This window comes from Mesoplodon bidens, assembly GCF_964165515.1.
Source record: "Mesoplodon bidens genome assembly, chromosome: 7".
Taxonomy (NCBI): domain Eukaryota; kingdom Metazoa; phylum Chordata; class Mammalia; order Artiodactyla; family Ziphiidae; genus Mesoplodon; species Mesoplodon bidens.
Window position 1 is genome coordinate 100,470,816 of NC_138164.1, and position 20,360 is coordinate 100,491,175.

At 45.2% G+C, this 20,360-nt stretch overlaps 1 protein-coding gene across 3 annotated transcripts in view; it reads left to right on the forward strand.

The window, feature by feature from the left end:
* The window catches only part of EXT2 (exostosin glycosyltransferase 2), a 142,022-nt gene that overhangs the window by 12,460 nt on the left and 109,202 nt on the right, over positions 1–20,360 (forward strand). For all 3 annotated transcript variants that reach the window (XM_081240993.1, XM_081240992.1, XM_081240991.1), the window contains 4 exons: positions 3,824–3,940; positions 14,149–14,344; positions 16,151–16,290; positions 19,074–19,167. In XM_081240993.1, the coding sequence (XP_081097119.1) occupies positions 3,824–3,940; positions 14,149–14,344; positions 16,151–16,290; positions 19,074–19,167 (547 nt within the window). The remainder of the gene's footprint in view (positions 1–3,823; positions 3,941–14,148; positions 14,345–16,150; positions 16,291–19,073; positions 19,168–20,360) is intronic.

Genomic DNA, 20,360 nt, shown 5'->3' on the forward strand with positions numbered 1-20,360 from the left:
TGGGAGAAGGATTTTATTTTTATCAAGTGCACACGTTAAAAGGGGTTTCATTTCTCTGCAGCGAAGTATCAAGTAATCAGGAGAGGGTGTAAGTCCTTGCTGGTACTTAGGTGTTAAGGGTCAGGAAGGTTAAATCATTTTCCCTGTGCATGTGTTTTTTGTGAGTGATTATAGGCAATCCTGTAGCAAGTAATGAATCATCGTATAGTCCTCCTTTATCTTCCCATGGGGGAAATATCATTTTGAAGCCTAGGTGGTCTTCTGGTTGGGGTAAGGTTAGTAGATTTGTTTGTTAATTTTTCTTATTCTTTGTCCTTGCTTCTGCATTCAGAGGAGGCAAGAACCATGAGTGTAGAATGGTTTTAGCAGGAGCTGCACATCTGATTCTTCAGAAATTAGAAAACAGACAGGCTAGATTAGACTGTTTCTAAGATTCCCCTGAAATCTAAAGTCCTAGGTGTGATTATTTAAGAATTACTTGACTCAGGGAAATGCAAGGACCAGGACTGAAGCAAATGTCAGCTCAGAAAATACATCTTTTATGCTGTTTGAATCTGTCTTTCTCTTTCAGATTTTAAAAATCCTATGCATGATACACATATACCTTCTTGGTACAAGATTGGAACAATATGCAAGGGTACAAAGAGTAAAATGTAGAAGTATGCTTTCAAATCCTCCTCTCTTTTTACTCTCTTACTGAGAGGTAATCACTGTTATCAAACACTGTGTATTTTTTGAGTCTTTATTCGATGGATTTATAGTCAAACACACCTATATATATATGCACATAACCATTTTATTTTAACTCAAATGACAGCAAATTATACCTCTTCAGTGTCTGACTTTACCGATCTTTGTTTTCTCAGACACATTCTGTAATTTTATTACTACCTTAGATTTTTGTTATCCTTTCTTTGTACGTATCTCTCACAAATTTCTACTTCCTTATGGGTGTATATTTATTTAAACTTCTTACGGAAACTTTTAAACTTATATAAAAGAAGAGAAGCTAGTACAGTGAGCCCCACATACCTACTGTCCAGCTTTGATATCGTCAACTTGATTTATCTGTATTCCTACCTACTCCCCACTAGATTATCTAGAAGCAAATCCCAGATGTTATATCGTTACATCTGTAAACATTTCACTTGAGGCTCTGCATAAGAGCTTTTTAAAAAATGTAACTACAGGGATGTCCCTGGTGGCGCAGTGGTTAAGAATCCGCCTGCCAATGCAGGGAACACGGGTTCGAGCCCTGGTCCGGGAAGATCCCACATGCCGCAGAGCAACTAAGCCCGTGCGCCACAACCACTGAGCCTGCGCTCTAGAGCCCGCGAGCCACAACTACTGAACCCACGTGCCACAACTACTGAAGCCCGTGCACCTAGAGCCCAGTGCTCCGCAACAAGAGAAACCACCGCAACGAGAAGCCCGCACACCGCAACGAAGAGTAGTGCCGCAACTAGCGTAAGCCCACGCACAGCAATGAAGACCCAATGCAGCCAAAAAGAATATATATATATATATATAACTACAATACTATTATCATACCTAAAAAAATTAACAGTAGTTCTTTAATATCACCAGATATTCACCAAATATCTAGCCATTGCCCAAATGTACTTGTCTCATAATTTTTTTTTTTTTTTTTTGCAGTCTGAGTCAGCAAACAAATAAGGCTAATCAGTAGAATCGGTCAGTTTCTTTTTTTGCAAAACCTAAAACGTGACACTTTATATTTGAGGAATTTGCAGGCCTGATTAAAAGGAAGCAAAAGATACACTTGCAGACGAACTGTGTTCAGGCTCTGTGAATACTCACATGGGAGGAGGCGAGCTGTGAGAGTGGGAAAGACCCAGGCTAGGGATGCTGAGTCCACGAGGCCAGGCTGAGAGGAGGAGGGTCGGTGATGTCCCCGAGTCAGGAAGTCCCGGAAAGTGCTAAAGATGCTGATGACACTTCCAGTGATAGAACACCTGGCCTGGTGTGAGTGTGGTCATCATAGTAATGCTTTCTTAGCTGCATGGTTTGTATTCAGTCTCTTGTGGCTTTGGAACGGATCTCTGATTTGGGGATACATAATGGGAAAACAGAATGTGCTTCTCAGAAATTTACTTTTCAGTCAATGTAAAACACGTGTTCTGTAAAACAAGGGAGGCTTACAATTTTTTCTCCATTATAATGTTAGGGAAAGCTTGGCAGAAGAAGATACAGTGACTTCGAGTTGAAGTCTTAGCAGCAGGGCTGGTGTGCGGCTTGTTTGACTAATTGCAGTGGTGACTCTTCCCGAGATCACACATCAGATTGCACATGTGTGATCTGTGGCAGGAGACATGCTTCGGGTTGCATGCTTTCCTCCTACCAGTGCTAACCCCCTCCCTTACCCCTGGGGCTCCAGGGACAGAGTAACAGTGAAAGTTGGCGTCGTGTACACCTGCTTCCTTTCTCACTACATACACATGCTCCTGTCCTCTGGGGTGTGGGTGTAATTACCTCATCACCCACTACCCTGGCTTACCTGGACTGCTTGGTGCCTGTATGTTGGATCAGTGTTTGCTTCTCTGCACATAGGTTGTGGGGACCCATGCAGTCTGCTTGCCATCATGGTCATGGAACCCACCCAAATTCATGTTGGACGGATTCATTGCTGAATGCCAGTCAAGAAAAATAGGACCGTATGTTGATATGAAGGCTAGTTATTGAGTCTTACATAGTGGACTGGCAGCTGGAGAGGTTTTTAGCCTGCACGTTACCTCCCTGACCAATTCTTGGTTTCCTAAAGCTTAAACAAACAGATTGGGATTTCCAGGGGTGGTTTGAAAATCTTCGAACTTAAACTGGTCATGTTAGAAGGGAATGTAGGCTGTCATCAGGGCAGGGAGGGGATTGGTAGCAATCAAGATGGCACAAAATGTGGCTTTTCAGTTCATACACTTTGGCTCAGACTGTGCAGTGCATGGAACTGGCATCACGCTGCCCCAGTAAGTGATCTGATGGGTTTGCAGCCCCGGGGACAGAATAACTGTAAAAGTTGGTGTGACACACACCTGCTTCCTTTCTCATGAAGTGTCATTGTACTACTTGCTGGATCCAATTAAACCAGAGTCTTCCTGGCTTTCTAACCAAGGAGAATAAAAGCTCATGCATACAGACTGCAAGAGAAGCACTAAAGGTCCAGTTCTGGATTCCGCTTCCTGTAGACGGAATTGGGTTAATAAGACTGAGTAGCTGGAATGGATGGTGAGAGCTGGTAGAGGTTACGTGATGCACACGCAGCTCTGGGACGACAGTGGAAAGAACTGCTCGGGGCGGGAATTGGAGAGAGGCTGGGGTGTAGGCAGCATGAGATGTGATACTTTGCTGTCACCACTGCTTTCTTTGTCCCTTGTCCCCTGAGATTCCAGTCAGTGGGGTTGGTAAGTGATTTCCCCAGCCAGTTGTCCTGTACAGACCTATTATTATTGCTGTTATTGTAAGTGTGTTTAAGAGTTGAGTGTGACTTTTGGGAGAGGTGAATGGGATCTGAATGAGGTGCCAGAGGGGCTGGGCAAAGGGAGTCCTCCTGGCTGTGATGTATGTTAAAACATGGAAAGTAGGGAAAGACTACTTAGGGTGACCCCAGAGGAAGGGTGGTGACTGAGGAATAGGATGCAGGAGGTGTGATCGTACAACATTTAGCACAGTGTCTTTATAGAAAACGGACTTGGTAAACACTAGCTGTGGTTGATATTGTTATGAATATTCAATTACCCCTTTCCACAGAGCTTATCAGAGTGAAGACCTTCTCTCTTTCTCATCATTTGACAAAATCCTTTGCTTTCAGGGCTCTGTTGGCTGGTGGTGGCTTTTCTACATGGACCTACCGGCAAGGCTACGATGTCAGCATTCCTGTCTATAGTCCGCTGTCAGCCGAGGTGGACCTTCCAGAGAAAGGACCAGGGTGAGGAGCATTCGGCACAACAGGTGGTGCTGGGAGGTGCCGGCGAGAGCCAAGCATCGATTACAGGCCAGGGTCCTTGAGTCTACCATCTCCCTGCCTCACCCCAACCTTAGTGATCCTTCAGTTCTCTCTCTCTCTCAGTCAGTTTTGAGTGCTGTCTACCAGGCTTCCCAAATCAGAAATCTATGTGGTGTCATCAATTCTTTCCTCTCCCTTACTTCCTGTATCAGAATAAGAAGTCCTGTTGATTCTACATCCTAAGTATTCAGTATTTTCTAGATCTGTCTACCTCTCCGTCTCTCTGCACCCACCCTACACCAGATGACTGTCGTCCTTCCTTTGGATTGCTGAAACGGCTTCCTCTTTGGTCTTCTGCCTCTGGTCTCGCTGTTCTCCAGTTTGATTGTTGGCATCACATTGTTCTTGGGAAGCCCAGACTCCTTAAAATGTCTTTCAAGACCCTCGACTACATGATCACTGTCTCCATGTCTAGCTTTTTTTTTTTTTTTTTTTTTAATTCTTAGAATAAGCTTTGCTCTCTCAGTTTTTCTGTGCTGTAAACACTCTCCATTGTCTGGAAATCCTTTTCCTCATTTTCATCAGACTAATGACCTGCTTGTCCTGTAGGTTTCAACTTGAATACTGCTTAGTCAGGGGGCACTTTCTGGCCCCTGGAATGGCACTCCTAGTTACCCTCATTATGCCCTTGTAACGACTTGCTTAAACCTTATCTGTTTGGGGTCTTTGGTTTTGTAAGCTTCAGCCAGGTCTTGTTTTGAACTGCCATGTCCCCCATGCCTGGCCATAATTGGGTCATATTTCTGATATGTGAGCGAGGAAATGAGAAGGGCTGATGGTATGCATGTGCAGGGTATTTTATCTAATTTCTTTCTTTTTTTTTTTTTTTTTTGCTGTAGCCTGTTTTAAAATTGTGCTAATTCATGATGAGCATATCAGTGAGCTTTAAACAAACAGGATGATAATAGTATCCTTTGCTTTTGTGACAAGTGCTCATGTATAATATGAAGGTGACTGGTTTGTATATTGCCACACCAGAAATGTTATACGTGCTGGATGAGATCTACAAACCCACACATAGCATTTGGTGTCAGAAATGAGTCTCAAGGGGGTAGTTTGCTCACAGAACATTAGAACCATTATTGAAGCATCCCAAACTTCCCCTTAGAAGCCTTTATGGGTTCTGTGAGAAGTAAGGGAACTTTCCCAAAGAAAAGACATTTCACTCCTGCATATGTGTTCCCGTGTGGCCCAGAACCAAATTCTGGAACTTCCTTTAGGCATAGCAACTTTTTATAGACAATGTATAAAGCCCAGGAGAGCTTGAAATGTTTTTTTCTCTACCATTAGGCACGTGCAAAAAAAAAGACTGAATGGTTCATGAATTTGCTGCTTAGATCATCTTTGTGGATTTTCCTCTGTTAGTGGACTCCCAGAGTTGACTTAATTTATTTTATTATTTTTCAATTGAGATATAATTCATATTCCATAAAAGTCACTCAAAGTGTACAATTCAGCGTTTTTTGGTATATTCACAAAATTGTACAACTATCATCTAATCATGACTGTCTAATTCCAGAACGTTTACAGCATCCCCAAAATAAACCCACTGCCTTCTAGCAGTCACTTTCTATCCCTGCCCCCAAACTTCACGCCCCCTGTTCCTAGCAGCAACCACCAATTTGCCTTCTGTCTCTATGGATTTGCCTATTCTGGACATTTTATATAAATGTAGTCATACAATAGGTGACTTTTTGTGTCTGCCTTCTTTCACTTAGCTTAGTGGTTTCAAAGTTTATCCATCTTGTAAAATAGAACCAATACTTCATTCCTTTTTTGACTTAATATTTCATCATATGGATATACCACATTTTGTTTATCCATTCTTCAGTTGATGGACATCTGGGTTATTTCCATTTTTTAGCCATTGTGAATAATACTGCTATGAATGTTCATGTACAAGCTTTTATGTAAACATATGTTTTCACTTCTCTTGGGTATATACTGAGGAGTGGAATTGCCGGGTCATATGTTCACTCCATGTTTAAATTTTTGAGGAGCTGCCAGAATGTTTTCTGAAGCAGCTGTACCATTTTACATTCCCACCAGCAAGGTCTGAGGGAGGGTTCCAATATCTCCACAACCTTGCCAAGACTTGTTATTACCTGTCTCTTATTCTACCCATCCCAGCAGATGTGAAGAGGTATCATTGTGGTTTTGATTTGCATTTCTCTAATTAATAATGCTGAGTACCTTTCCATGTTCTTATGGGCTATGAAAATTTATATACTGTGTTTGGAGAAATGTCTATTCAAATCATTTGCCCATTTTCAAATTGGGTTGTGTTTTTATTGGTGAGTTGTAAGAATTCTTGTACATTTTGGATACTAGATCCTTATTAGATATATGATTTGCAGATGTTTTCTCCCACTCTGTAGGTTGTCTTTTCACTTTTTTGATAGTGTCCTTTGATACACAAAAGCTTCTAATTTGGATGAAGCTTCTATTTTTCCTTTGGTTGCTTGCATTTTTGGTGACATACTTGAGAAACCATTGTCTAATCAAGGCCACAAAGATTTGCACCTGTGTTCTCTACTAAGCATTTTATAGTTTTAGCTCTTACATTTTGGTTTTTTATCTATTTTGAGTTAATTTTTGTATATGGTATGAGGTAGGAGTCCACCCACATTCTTTTCCTTGTGGATATCCAGTTGTCTTACCCATACTTGTTGAAAAGACTGTTCTTTTCCCATTGAATGACCTTGGCACCCTTGTTGAAAATCAACTGGCTGTAGATATATGGGTGTATTTCTGAAGTCTCAGTTCTATTCCGTTGGTCTATATGTCTGTCCTAATGCCGCTACCACACTGTCTTGATTGCTGCAGTTTTGTGGTAAGTGGTAAATGTAAGTCCTCCAACTTTGTTCTTCTTTTTCAGGGGTTTTATTTTTGTTTGTTTTTGGCTCTTCAAGATCCCTTGCATTTTAATTGCTTTTTTAAGTAGGGCAACTTGAATAAGGACAAATAAAAAACAATCTAAGCTGCTTTGTACTTAGACAACTACAAAACTAAAACAAATTTACAAATTAAATTCAGACAAGTCTACGAAACTAATAACAGTCAGATTAACATAATGTCACAGCTGAGGCTTTTTCTTTAAAACTGAATTGCATCTCTCAAGGTGAATATGGTGTTAATTATGGGACTTCTGCGTTTAGCATGCCTATACTTTGCATGCTGGGTGATGATGTACTTCTTCCCGCCACTTTTTCTGTTTGAGCCACTAGGAAGCTTCCCTTTATGTAGCATATTGTTATAATATACTGACATTATTGTCTTCATCTGGTACAGATGGATGATTTGTATTTTTTCCCCAACATTTTAATGAAAATCTTCAAGCAGACAGCAAAGTTAAAAGAATTTTATGGTGAACACCTGTATACCCATCACTTAGATTTTACCCTTGTATACTTGCTTTGCATTATTTACGTTTTAAGTCTTCCTTCTCCTCTCATTAGCCCATCGAATACAAGCTTGGACATTGAAAACTTTTTAGTAGTATACATCATTAAATATGAGCAAAGATTTGCCTATACTAATTTTTTTGGATCATCATCAAGATGAAAGCACAAAAATAAATCTGTAGAGAATTTGTAGACTGGAGGAACTGATATAGTTCAATGCCGTGTTCTGAGGCTGGAGTTCCATAAGTTGAGAATGGGTGATCTGTGTGAGCCCAGCTGGTACCCTTTGGGGCAGTACAAGTTTCTCTCATGTACCTAGGATCTGAATTTGGCATATTTATGTAGCACTAGCTTTGAATAACTCTAATGAATAGAGAAAAGTCACTTGAAATTGAAGAAAGGTTTACTCCTCTGCTTGCTGCTTCTGTGAGCATTTACTTGAAATCAACTGTGTGATTTTAAACGTTTTTTTTTTTTTTAAACCTTCTTTTCCCTTTTCTTTTCCTGTTGTTCTGGAGATTATTTAATTCAATTTAGTTCTGTTCACTTCAGTTCAAATCAGACTTTTACTGCAGGCCTATTTGGGCCAAGTGTGCCCAGGCTGGTGGTTCTCAGCAGGGGAGGGAGGTTGATTTTGCCCCTCCACGGGCACATTTGGCAATCTGTGGAGCCATTTTTGACTGTCGTGACTGAGGGGGTGTGTCAGTGGTCCCCAAGACCACCTCCAATTTTGATGATTTGCAGGAGGACCCACAGGACTCAGTGTGTAGTCATACTCGTGGCTATGATTTATTACAGCAAAAGGATGTAAATCACAGTCCCCAGAGAGCAAAAGCACATGGGGTGAAATCCAGGGAAACCAGGGGCAAGCTTCCAAGGGTGCTCTCCCCTTGGCATCACACAAGAGGGGCTTACTTCCCCCAGCACCAAGTTGTGACAACCATGTGAAATGCTGCCCACCAGCTAAGCTCGTTAGAGATTCAGTGCCCAGGGTTTTTGGGGGAACGAATCACATGGGCAGTCTCTGCGTGGCATGTGCTGTGCATAATTCCAGGCTCCCAGAAGGAAAGCAGGTATTCAGCATAAACCCTGTTGTTTGTACAGTTTGGGCCCAGTGAGCCATTCTTCCAGTTTTCCCCCCAGATCGAAGTTCCATGCACCAGCCAAGGGCCAGCCTTTCAAGAAAGAGAGCCGTCAGGCCGTGTTAACTCTGTTCCTGGGGCTTCCCTGGTGGCGCAGTGGTTGGGAGTCTGCCTGCCGGTTCAGGGGACACGGGTTCGTGCCCCGGTCCGGGAATATCCCGCATGCCGCGGAGCGGCTGGGCCCATGAGCCACGGCTGCTGAGCCTGTGCGTCTGGAGCCTGTGCTCCGCAACAAGAGAGGCCGCGATAGTGAGAGGCCCGCGCACCGTGATGAAGAGTGGCCCCCGCTTGCCACAACTAGAAACGAAGACCTAACACAGCAAAAACAAAAATAAATAAATTAATAAATGTACCCCAGTCAATATAGTGAAATAAAAGGTACCAGTAGTATCATAAGGCCACATATTTAAAAAAAAGAAAGAAAAAAAAAACCTCTGTTCCTCACAAGGCACTGCAGGCATCTAGTGGGTGGAGGCCGGTGATGCCGCTAAATCTCTGCGAGGCCCAGGGCAGCCCCTCACTACAAAGAATCACTGGGTCCAAATGTCGGCGGTGCTGCGGCCGAGAAAGCCTGGGTGAGACAGGGTGAGCAGGTTAGGAGCGAGTCTGGCAGGCCGCTCAGCTGCCTCTGGGCCTCTTTCTTAAGACTGCTTGGACGAAACCCTCTTTATCATGTAATCTCTTGAGTATAATCTAGCTCTCTCTCTCTTTTTTAAAATAAATTTATTTATCTATTTATTTATGTTTGGCTGCGTTGGGTCTTCGTTGCTGCACGCGGGCTTTCTCTAGTCACGGTGAGTGGGGGCCACTCTTCGTTGTGGTGCGCGGGCTTCTCATTGCGGTGGCTTCTCTTGTTGCGGAGCACGGGCTCTCGGTGTGCGGGCTTCCGTAGTTGTGGCCCGCAGGTTCAGTAGCTGTGGCTCGCGGGCTCTAGAGCGCAGGCTCAGTAGTTGTGGTGCACAGGCCTAGATGATCTACGGCATGTGGGATCTTCCCGGACCAGGGCTCGAACCTGTGCCCCCTGCATTGGCAGGCGGACTCTCAACCACTGCGCCCCCAGGGACGTCCCTAGCTCTCTTATATTGGCTCAGGACTGTCACGTCCCTTCAGGCTTAGTCCAGGGAAGAAAACATACCGAAAGGAAAAGATCCAGTGAAGGTGAAACAAAGGAGAGCAAACCACTCTGAACGGTAATTACCTTCAAAGAGTAGTCTCAGAGGTTTACAGGCTGTTTTCTCGGTGGTGTTTTCTTGGTAACGTAATCTCTAATTTTTATGTGTAACTAGGCTGAGATTAAGATCTTTAGATGGCTTAAGGCTGCAGTTGATTTCTAAACTTCTGAGGTTCAGTAACTAGATAGAGTAGCACTCTACCTTCAAGGGCAGCAGAAGGACACTCTAAAGGCTGCGATGGGCGTGGTCCTCCCCCTGCTGGCCAAGGGGTGGATTTCTACGGTGGACTTGGACCCGCCCTCTCCGTTTCCCCGCCGGTTTTGTAGTCTGGCCCTGCAGTTGTGTTTCTTTTACAAACAACACTCCTCTCGCTCTGAAAAAAAGGGGGGAAGAAGCAAAGCAAAGACAGGCTCCAGACTCACCACACTTTCTAGGGACTTGGGAGGAGGCAGTGTGGGTGACCTCGCGGCAACGTTTGGGATCTGTTGCCTTTTGTGAGAGTTGCTTTTTAAGGGAATTCCCACATCTCTTGAGGGCTGCATAGAGTAGTAAGAGCTTTGTTTTTATTTTAAATCTCTCTCAATATTTTTCAATGGGAAGCTGAGGACTGCTGCTATTGATAGCTTCTTCTCACAGCTGTGTTGGCCTCAGCTGGAATTCTTGTCATTTTCTCTCTAAAAGGAACTAAATTGGGAGTTCACAACTGTTACTATTGAGGGAGACTTCGAGTTCTCAGCATGATTTTACTTAAGCTTCGATATCAGCACTGCTGGGAGGAAACATGAAAGTCGTAGCTGGTAATTTTAGTCCTTGAAAGAAAAACAAATCCACCTTAAGATTTTGTTTGCTTAAAACTAAAATGGGCCTACTCCATCAACCAGCCATCTGCCGGGTCAGGGAGAGCCAGCATGCAGGCAGGGGGAACATTTTTAGACTCTTGTTCACATCTGCACATTTATGTAGAAAATGGTAGTGGTAGGTGGGGATCCAGGGAGCCTGGTGGCTGAGTGTCTAAAAATAGAACTGTGTTCTTAACAGTGAAATCCAACCCAGAGCCTTTCTTTACTCAAGAGTTTCTTTGAGCACCACACGTTAGCATCTGTATTTATTTCTCTGTCTATATAGATGGATCTCCCTCCCTCTCTCTCTCTCTCTCCCTCCCTCCCTCTCTCTCTCTCTCCCTCCCTCCCTCCCTCTCTCTCTCTCTCTCTCTCTCTCTCTCTCTCTCTCTCTCTCTCTCTCTCTCTGTGTCTACATGTACTGAAAACCATGCATTCATATCGGTATCTTCAATTCCATCCAACACCGCAGGGGCATTCTGGTTTTCTCTCTTTCCATATATATATATATATATATATATATATATATATTTTTTTTTTTTCTCCACTGCGCCTCTTGCGGGATCCTACTTCCCCAACCAGGTATCGAACCTGGTCCGTCGGCAGTGAAAGCGCGGAGTCCTAACCACTGGACCGCCAGGGAATTCCCTCTCTTTACGTATTTGTAATTCCCTTCTCTGGCAGTGAGAAATCTGCCTCCCCTTATCCTCAGTATCTTATCTGATCAACCCTCTTGTATGGGACCAGACTTCTGTCACGTTGTTGTTGCTGCCCCCTCACTGCACAGATGCCCTCTCCACGCCCACTCAGACTCTGACCCTCATGTAGCGCTCCTGCTCTCCCCATCACCCCAGGACAGATACCCTCCTCACCCTTCTTGGGTCTGACCGCCCCCCACCCCACCACTGGAGTGATGCTACTCTTGCCATCCCCCTCCCCCGCCCTTTCAGCCTGCCCGGCCTCTAACAGTCTCCTGGGCTGCCCGGATGCCCTCCTAACCTCACCTGGTCTCAGCATCCCATGCTGGGAGGCCGTAACTACCTCTACCCCTTCCCCTGTCCCTCTTTTAGGGATCTCGTACTCTGTGCCAGGCCACCTCCCTGCTCTTCTCCCAAGTAGAAGCTCTCCCCCTACTAAGACTTCAGCATTCCCTGTGGGTGGGCCACCCCCGCTGTGCAGAAGCACCCTCTTCCCTCCAGGACTCCAGCACTCTACCTCCTCCTGCATGGACACCCCCTTGGATACCAACATGTCGATTCTTGTTCTCAGCAGCCCGGAGCACCAGCTCTATGTTACTTAAATAGAAAATCTCCAGAAATATCCAGCAAGTCCCAGTGCTCCATGACATCCACCGTAGAACCAGTGTCTTGGGAATTGGAAAGACCTTTAGAGGCCTGTTCAGCTCTAACTTAATGTATACCTTTTGCTATTACTTCTTAATGAAAAGTTTTCTGATTTGTAATAAAAAGAACTCAGCACCTCACAAGACAGTTCATTTCATTTTCAAATGGCTTTCATTGTTAAGGTGGTTTCCATGCTTGTCTTGAGAGTTTGACTGTAAATCTTCCTCCTGTTTAAACAGACAGGTTTGATTACAGAAACACTTTGAATGGAGATGGTCTTCACTTTGAGATGATCTGAGAGTGCTCCCTATATGTGATCTTGCCATGATAAGTCATCCCTCTGAAAATTAATGCTTTTACAAAAGAAAAATAATTGAGGCTCAGGGCTGGGAGTAGAATTCAAGAGTCTGTTTCAGTGGCTAGAAGGAATACTTTTGGCTGTAAATATACAGTGTATTGTCCAGTAAAACGTGATTTAGGGGGGAGTTGCCCAGGATGAGAGAAACCAGTCGATACAGCTGATCCACACTGTCTCCCTGACGGGCTGCTGTTCCATGTCTCTCTTTCCTCTGCTTGCCTCCACCCCGGGCTCTGGGTCTGCACTACCGTCCAGGGCAGCTTCCTCAAATAGAACTTGCAGCGAGGAGATGACCTGTATTTGTGCTGTCAGATGCCCACTGGCCACATACGGCTGTTGAGCATTTGAAATGTGGCTAATGTGACTGAGGAACTGGATTTCAACGTTTAATAGACTTAAGTGGTCTCACGTGGCTAACTGCTGTTGGACAGTGAAGTTCTAGGGAATCTGCTTGTCCCTTTCTTTCCTCCCTGTGGTGTGGGCAACACCCTTTGCTTCTAGTTCAGCTGTAGAAAGAAATGACCAGAAGAAATGGTTCTGAGGATTTAAGAGCCATGCACAGCTATGGCGGGTGCTGCTCTGTTGAGCTGAACTGCTGGCAGGGACAGTGTTCGCCTTCCCAATCACTGCTCTGTGTCTTGTGGGCATGAAGCTTAATGCTTGGGAAAGTGACACCTTCTCCGTTAGAGAATGATTATTCTTTGGCCATGGGTGGATGCGTACGGTGTTCTCCAGCTGGACCCTCCAGATAAGCCTGAGAAACAATGGAAAAATAAAACAATTACCCTTTCTTTCTCCCAAAGCAGGAAGAAAAGTGGCGGGGTGGGGAGTGGGGTTCAGACTGTGGCCTTTGGGTTGTTCCTTATGCATCGCTTCCTGTTATCTTCCCTGGTGGCAGTACCTAGAGAGGTGTATGTTCAGTATTTTCCCTGGTCTGTACCAGTTTAAGTGAGTCCTGCTTCTAGGTCTGATGGGGGTTTCATTTCCTCTGGAACCTGCTTTATATTCTTCCTTTCTTCTACAGTGATCCCTGCTGGTCCCTCAGCCCATGTCGTGTTTACGCTCTGTAACCTGTCTGCCTGCGGGAGGGAATTACTTACCATCTGGTCTCCCCAGAGTCTTCCCCCAGTGCCTGGCTTACTCACTGTGTGCTCACGTTTTGTCTCTCATGGAGATTTAAATGGCGCTAGCTTCTTGGAAATCCTTCCTTCACTCCATTTTCTTGTAAGCATCCTTGCTATCCAGATGTTAAGACTGGTTCCATTCCTTGGTGAGGATGGTTTATTCCACTTGTTCTCAATGACCAGTTTGGTCTTCCTGAGTCCCTGTGGCCTTGAGGATGGGGATGTTGGGTGGCATAGGGTGCCACTCCACAGCCGGAAGCAGTCTTTCACCTATTCTGCTTTCACAGCCCCTGCTGTCCATTAAGACCCCTTGTTTCCTGCTCTCAGTTCCTTTTCAGAGCCGGGAACTCATATAGAACTAATGATAGCATTTGATGTTCTTCCAGATAATCAACCAGTCCGTCAGTTTCTGTCTTTACACATATACATACACACACACACATAAAGCATGTTCCCTTAGCTCGGCATATTATAAGCATTTCCTCAAAGCATTAAGAACTTTTCCCAAATGAAATCTTTAATGACGGCATGATGCTTCAGCATGTGAATGAGTCATAGATTGCTTTCTTAGATTGTATAATATTTAAACATTCAGCAATGCCACAGAGTATAATTTCCCAAAAAGTCAAGGATGTGAATAAAGAAGGGTGAGAAAATGCTTGTTGCTGGTAAGTTTAATATCAAAGTTGGTCTCACTGGACTCACACAGTGGCTGCAAGGTCCCAGTCCCTCGTTTTGTCCTTCGTAGGCCACGGCGGTACTTCCTCCTGTCGTCCCAGATGGCTCTGCATCCTGAGTACAGAGAGGAGCTGGCCGCCCTCCAGGCCAGACACGGAGAAGCGACGTTGGTCCTGGACAAGTGCACCAACCTCTCCGAGGGCATCCCTGCTGCCCGAAAGCGCTGCCATAAGCACCAGGTCTTTGATTACCCACAGGTGCTGCAGGTGAGTGCCACCCGGCACCTCTCCTGGGGCTTGGCACAGGTCACATCCGCAAGGTGAAACTGACCCCAACAGACAGGTGTTTCCCACGTTCAGCTAGCCGAGCTCCCCAAGGGGAGAGGAAGACACAGACTGCTCTTCACTGCAGCCATGGACCTCCAGGAGCTTTGGCATCTGTGTACTGTTTGTGCAAAGCTGCTTGGCCTATGAGCGTTCCTACTCCTTTCAGATATTCATCTTACTGCAAAAGCACAAATCCCATAGATTTACAAAAAAACCACAGAGACAAAGCAGGCATACGTATTTTGCTTTTATCACTGTATTCATAATCCAGCCCAGAGAAACTTCCTTCTCTAAGGTGCAGCTTGTATCCTCTGACTGTGCCAACCCGTAAGGCCATGGTCAGCTTTTCCTGAGTGAGAGGTTTTTATTTTTTGTTACCATTTTGTCTCTTGGTGTTTTTGCCGCCCTTAGCATGTCCTACTGGTATTGTGGAAGTGGCAGGGCTTCCATAACCAGAAGCAGAGTAGTCCTTCTGGGGATGTTTTATAAGCAGGATATTTCACACTCCCAAGGGCCTCGAGGCTAGGAAAGGAGAAAATGAGTTTTGTTCACATAAATATTTAAAATACGGACAGGTTATTTCAAGGAGAAATATCAAAGAGCTGGTGTGATTTTTTTTTTTTTTTTTTTTAATCTCCAAAGAGAACTGGCCCATGCTGAGATTGTTAAAATACTTTCTCTCAAAAAGTGCTGCATCTCCTCTGGAATGTCTGACTGATAACAGTGGTGATGTGAGCAGGAGTATTTATAGTAACCTTTGTCTAGACAGGAAAAATGGTTATCAGCACGTGTGTCCACATCTGGACACCGACTCTTTGGGGCCAGCTGAGCTGTCCACCTGCACCTCCCATGACTGATGCCCTTTTTCCACTCTTGCTGTTTTCTGGTTTATCCCTGGAGGAATTTGGCATGTTGAGTTTCTTCATATTTTTTCTGAACTTTCCTTTTCTCTAGCTTTAAAGATTAAACAGTGTTTTGTTTTTTAACTTTTTTTCCTCCTGAAGAGGCAAAAACTGGGAGAAACTGAGTATTAGAGATGGGGCCTTTTCTTATTTTGGTTGACTTATTGCAGCTGTTTCTTCTTCTGTACATCTCTCCCAAACCTGTCCCACATCGACTACAAGTTTGAGGGAGTGAACGAGGAAGAAATTTTTTGAGATTTTGCTTTTTGTTCGATGGATTGTTTCTAAATAGAGCACATCTGTCTTAATATGTTTTCTAAGGCATTGCATTCATGAAATGAATGTCTTCTATATGCAAAGCACACTGCTAGATGCCATGGGGAGTAGAAAGGTAAAAGGAGATTTGATACTTTCTATTTAGGGGGTCCTCTAGGGAGACTGGTAGGCCCAGACCAGATAATTCTATAACAAGGTAGGCGGAGGTAGGTATTCTGAGCGCTCTGCAGCCACTGTGCCACAGTGTGTGTACACAGCACACTAGGACTGAAAGAATCCAGCCCTTGCAAAGTCACGTTGTTGAGTGTCCAGAGGAAGACCTAGACGTGGGTTGTGAACATTTTCAGAATGCCAACAGTGGAGGCATCGCGCTGACACTGAAGAGTGGAAAACCAGAACATCACAGCCACTTAAGCTTTTTAGTCTTACTGGTGTGACCTGCTACCTTTTAGCACTTTTGGTGTTGCTTGGCTTCAGCCCTTGAAAGAACTTCGTGGTCTGCGGGTATCAGAGTAAGTGGATCAGCGAAACTGGTATGTAATCCCTCCCTCTGCCTGTATTCCTGCAGGAGGCTACTTTTTGTGTGGTCCTTCGAGGAGCTCGGCTGGGCCAGGCGGTGTTGAGTGACGTGTTGCGGGCCGGCTGTGTCCCAGTTATCATTGCAGACTCCTACATTTTGCCTTTCTCTGAAGTTCTTGACTGGAAGAGGTGGGTGTTACCTTCTGATAAACTTTACACCAGGAGTCCTGCATGGATTAGATTTTAAAAGTGCCCCCAGCAATTGTAACACTAGCTAGGTTGGAAAAGTAGTCCTTCAGCCGGTTTTTGCTATATTTTCCATAAGGAGAGTTAGTCCGTTGGCCTGGAGCCGAGGTTGGCCAACAGGCCTTTGGGCCAAATATGGTAGGCTGCCAGTGTTTGTAAATAAAGCTTTATTGAGTCACAGCATACCCATTCATTTACACATGATCTTTGGCTGTTTTTGAGTGACAGTGGCAGAGTTGAGTACTGTAGTTTAAAATGACAGAGATTACATGGCCTGCAAAACCTAAAATATTACCATCTGGCCGTTTACCCTTGACCTAGAGCAGTGGTTCTCAGCTGTGACTAGAGTGTACTCACCTGAAGAACTTTTAAACACATACCTGGGCCTTGTCCTCAGGACTTTTGAAGCTCCATGGGCAATTCTGATTTGTAGCCACAGTTGAGAACCACTGCTCTAGAGTCTGTTGAATTTGCATAAAGTACTGGCTGGAGGCGGAGCGCCTGCACACGGGTGAAAGCTTAGAAACACTCCCAGTAGACAGATGGACGTGCGTGGGTCCTGCCTGAATGTGACTGTCAGTGCTGTGCTTCATGGGATAGTCTGCTCGTCTCTTGTTTCATTTCCCCAGGACTTTGGAGGTTAAAGGTTTTTGAAAACGAGTTCCTTTTGTACATACCTCTCAGGCTTGTCTTTGCCTCAAGTGCTTAATTGCTTTCTCCTCTTCCACCTTTTTTGATATCACGTTCAAGCCTGGTCACCACAGGTATTTGAACAATTTAAATAGCATTCATTCATGTGTACATTCACTTATCTCACATTTACTGGAAAGCCTACCGTGAATAATACAGGCTCTGCTCTTAAGGAGGTGAGAATCCAGTGGGGAAGACAAACCAACAATTATAATATTGTATGATAAACGCTGTAACAGATGCATGCAGGGGGGCTATGGAAACCCAGAACAGGGAGGGAGCCCAGTTCAGCTTGGAGGAGGAGGGTGTGTGATTCTCTGTGTCCTGGATAAGTGATGAGCCACTTCCAGTCACTTATTCATCTGTGGAAATATGTATTGAGCACCCTCTCTTTGCCAGGTACTGTGTTGGGTATGGGGGTACAAAGATGATCGAGGTCAGGTCTTGCCTCTGAGAAGCTCTTAGTCCAGTGGTGGGAGATAGACAAGTAAGCCAGTGATTACCAGATGCAGAGCTGAGATGCAGCCCTGGCTGGATGGGATGCTTGGAGAGGGAGGAAGAGACACATACCCTTGCTGGCTGTGGGGTTGGGTAGGGCTTCTCAGAGGCAGTGACCCTGAGCTGAGTCTGAGAAGATATTCATTCCTATGAGGATCTAGATGTGCTTGGGTAGATGTAATTTGGATAAGTGGTGGAAGGGCCCTGGATTTGAAGCCAAAAGGCTGGGGTTCAGATAACCAGCTCTATTACTGGCTAGCTTTGTGATCTTGCCAATCATTTAATCTTTTTGAGCCTCAGTTTTCCCATCTGTATGGTAGAAATCATTTACTTATTTAACAAGTATTTATTAGGTGCAGTTGTGCTACGCAGCATGCCAGGTGCTCGGGATATGCTGGTGAGTGGGACCAGACGTGCTTCCATCCTAATGGACTAGGCTAGTGGGCGGAGGGGGTTTCAGATTTTAATAAATTAACCTAGACAAATATAATGACCAACTCTGCTGAATCCATGAAGGGTAAGTCGTCATCGAGCCCTCTCTCCCTTACCCACCATCACTAATCTGGTGGCACGTCCTGCTGGCTCCGCTCCCTCGTCACTTTCATCACTTCCTCCCTCTTAGCATCCCTTGCCTGGACCGTGCAGTGGGCCCCAGCTGTTCTCCCTGCTTCTGCTCCTGCTTCCTGTAGTTTGTTCTAACACTTCAGGCAGAATGATCCAGTTGGAACATAACCATATCATGCCGTGCTTTCCTGACACCTTCTGTGGTTTTCTATCTCAGTGAAAGCGTAAGTCCTTAAATGGCCAGGGAGGCCCCAGAGGCTTTACTGTGACCCTCCCTCCCTCCCCTGTTTCTCTTCATTGCCTGGCATTCTCCACCTTCTTTACTGTGCTCCTGCCACACTGGCCTCCTTGCTGTTGCTGGAACATTTCCGACACCCTGTTTCCTCAGGGCCTTTTGCTTATTGTTCCTTCTGGAATGCTCTCCCTCGGGTTATTCCCCTGGTCCTCTCACTCCCTGGCCTTCCTTCCATGTCTGATTTGTTCACTGTTGTATTGCCAGGACCTAGCACATAGTAGGGTCTCCATAAATATATGCTGAATAAATGAATGGATTGGTGAATATAGCTAAAGGAGAAGAGTCATTGTTAATTCAGAGTGGGCAGTGAAGAGTGAAGAAGAGTACCAGGTAGGCAGAATTGGACACACAAAGCCCTTGTGGTTAGGCAGAGTGTGGTATGTTCAGGAGACTGAGAGGGTGCCTGTGTGGCTGAAGCACAGTGGGGAGTGGACGGAGGATGGGAGATGAATGGAGTGGTGATGGGGAGCTGAGAGATGGAGCTGGTGGGAGCTCCTTTGAGCTGGTCGGCCCTGAGAAAGGGGCAAGGAAGAGGGACTACTCACTGCAAGGACTGTGGGGCTGAGGGTAGTTTGGGGGTGTTGTTGCTTCTGCTTGTGAGAATTAAATAAGAAATGTACGTAGCAGTGCTTTGTGTACAGGGCTGCGCGTCCATCAGTTGTCTTGCTCTTGTCTCTAGAGCATCTGTGGCTGTGCCAGAAGAAAAGATGTCAGATGTGTACAGTATTCTGCAGAGCATCCCCCAAAGACAGATTGAAGAAATGCAGAGACAGGTAAGGGGCCAGGCAGCCCTGTTGGGGAGGGGGCGTGGGTGACGTGAAAGGGTGGCCCTGGCTGCTTGGGTACAGAGCGATGGCTGCTGAGTGTGGGAGTGGGATTTATTTCCTCCACTACGTTGACCAACTAAACTTAAAAGAGGAAAGCAGTGTTAGGGAGTTGCATCAGGTAAGGTTTGGAATAATAACTCTCAGAGATTCAGAAATGCTCTTGAGGTAAGCCTACTGTGACGCTAGGGTCACACCTCAGCGGTATGTTCGGGACGCAGAGCTGCCCCTCTCTGGAAGGTGGTTTACGCGGCAGGTGAGGGTTCTGGTGACTGAGACGGCTGTGGAAGCCAGCACGTTTCAGGGTGATGCTTCGGAGGAGCCTTGACCTCGAGAGTGTCTTGGTGTCAGCTGGCCTGGATCCCCCCTTCAGCGGCCCTCGTGATTAAGAGGTGCCCTCCTCTCCCCAGAACACGTGCACCCTCCCTCTTCCCCTCCCAGGTCTCTCGTCTACCTTCTGATGCCCCTTCCCCTGGGCTGCTCTCCGCTGTCTAACGCACCCACCACGCGTCCTGTGTAGTCCTGCTGCCCCTGCTCTCTCCCAAAAGAAGTTTAGTTGGGCTTAAATGTGAAACAGGTTAAAAACTGAAAAAAGACTATCCCAGTATTGGTACTGTGCATGTTGTTTCTATTTCTTTTTTTAAAAAAATTTTTATTGGCGCATAGTTGACTTACAATGTTGTGTTAGTTTCTACTGTACAGTGAATCAGTTATACACATACATATATCCACTCTGTTTATTTATGTTTTTGGCCACGCCGTGTGGCACGCAGCGCAGCATGTGGGATCTTAGTTCCCTCACCAGGGACCGAACACCCCCTGCAGTGGAAGCGCAGGGTCTTAACCACTGGACCGCCAGCGAAGTCCCTCTGTTTCTGTTTTGTAAATAAGTTCATTTGTACCATTTTTTTAGATTCCACATATAAGTGATATGATATTTGTCTTTCTCTGTCTGACTTACTTCACTTAGTATGATAATCTCTGGGTCCATCCATGTTGCTGCAAATGGCATTACTTCATTCTTTTTTTAGGGCCGAGTAATATTCCATTGTATATATGCACCACATCTTCTTTATCCGTTCATCTGTTGATGGAGATTTAGGTTACTTCCATGTCTTGATGATTGTAAACAGAGCTGCAGT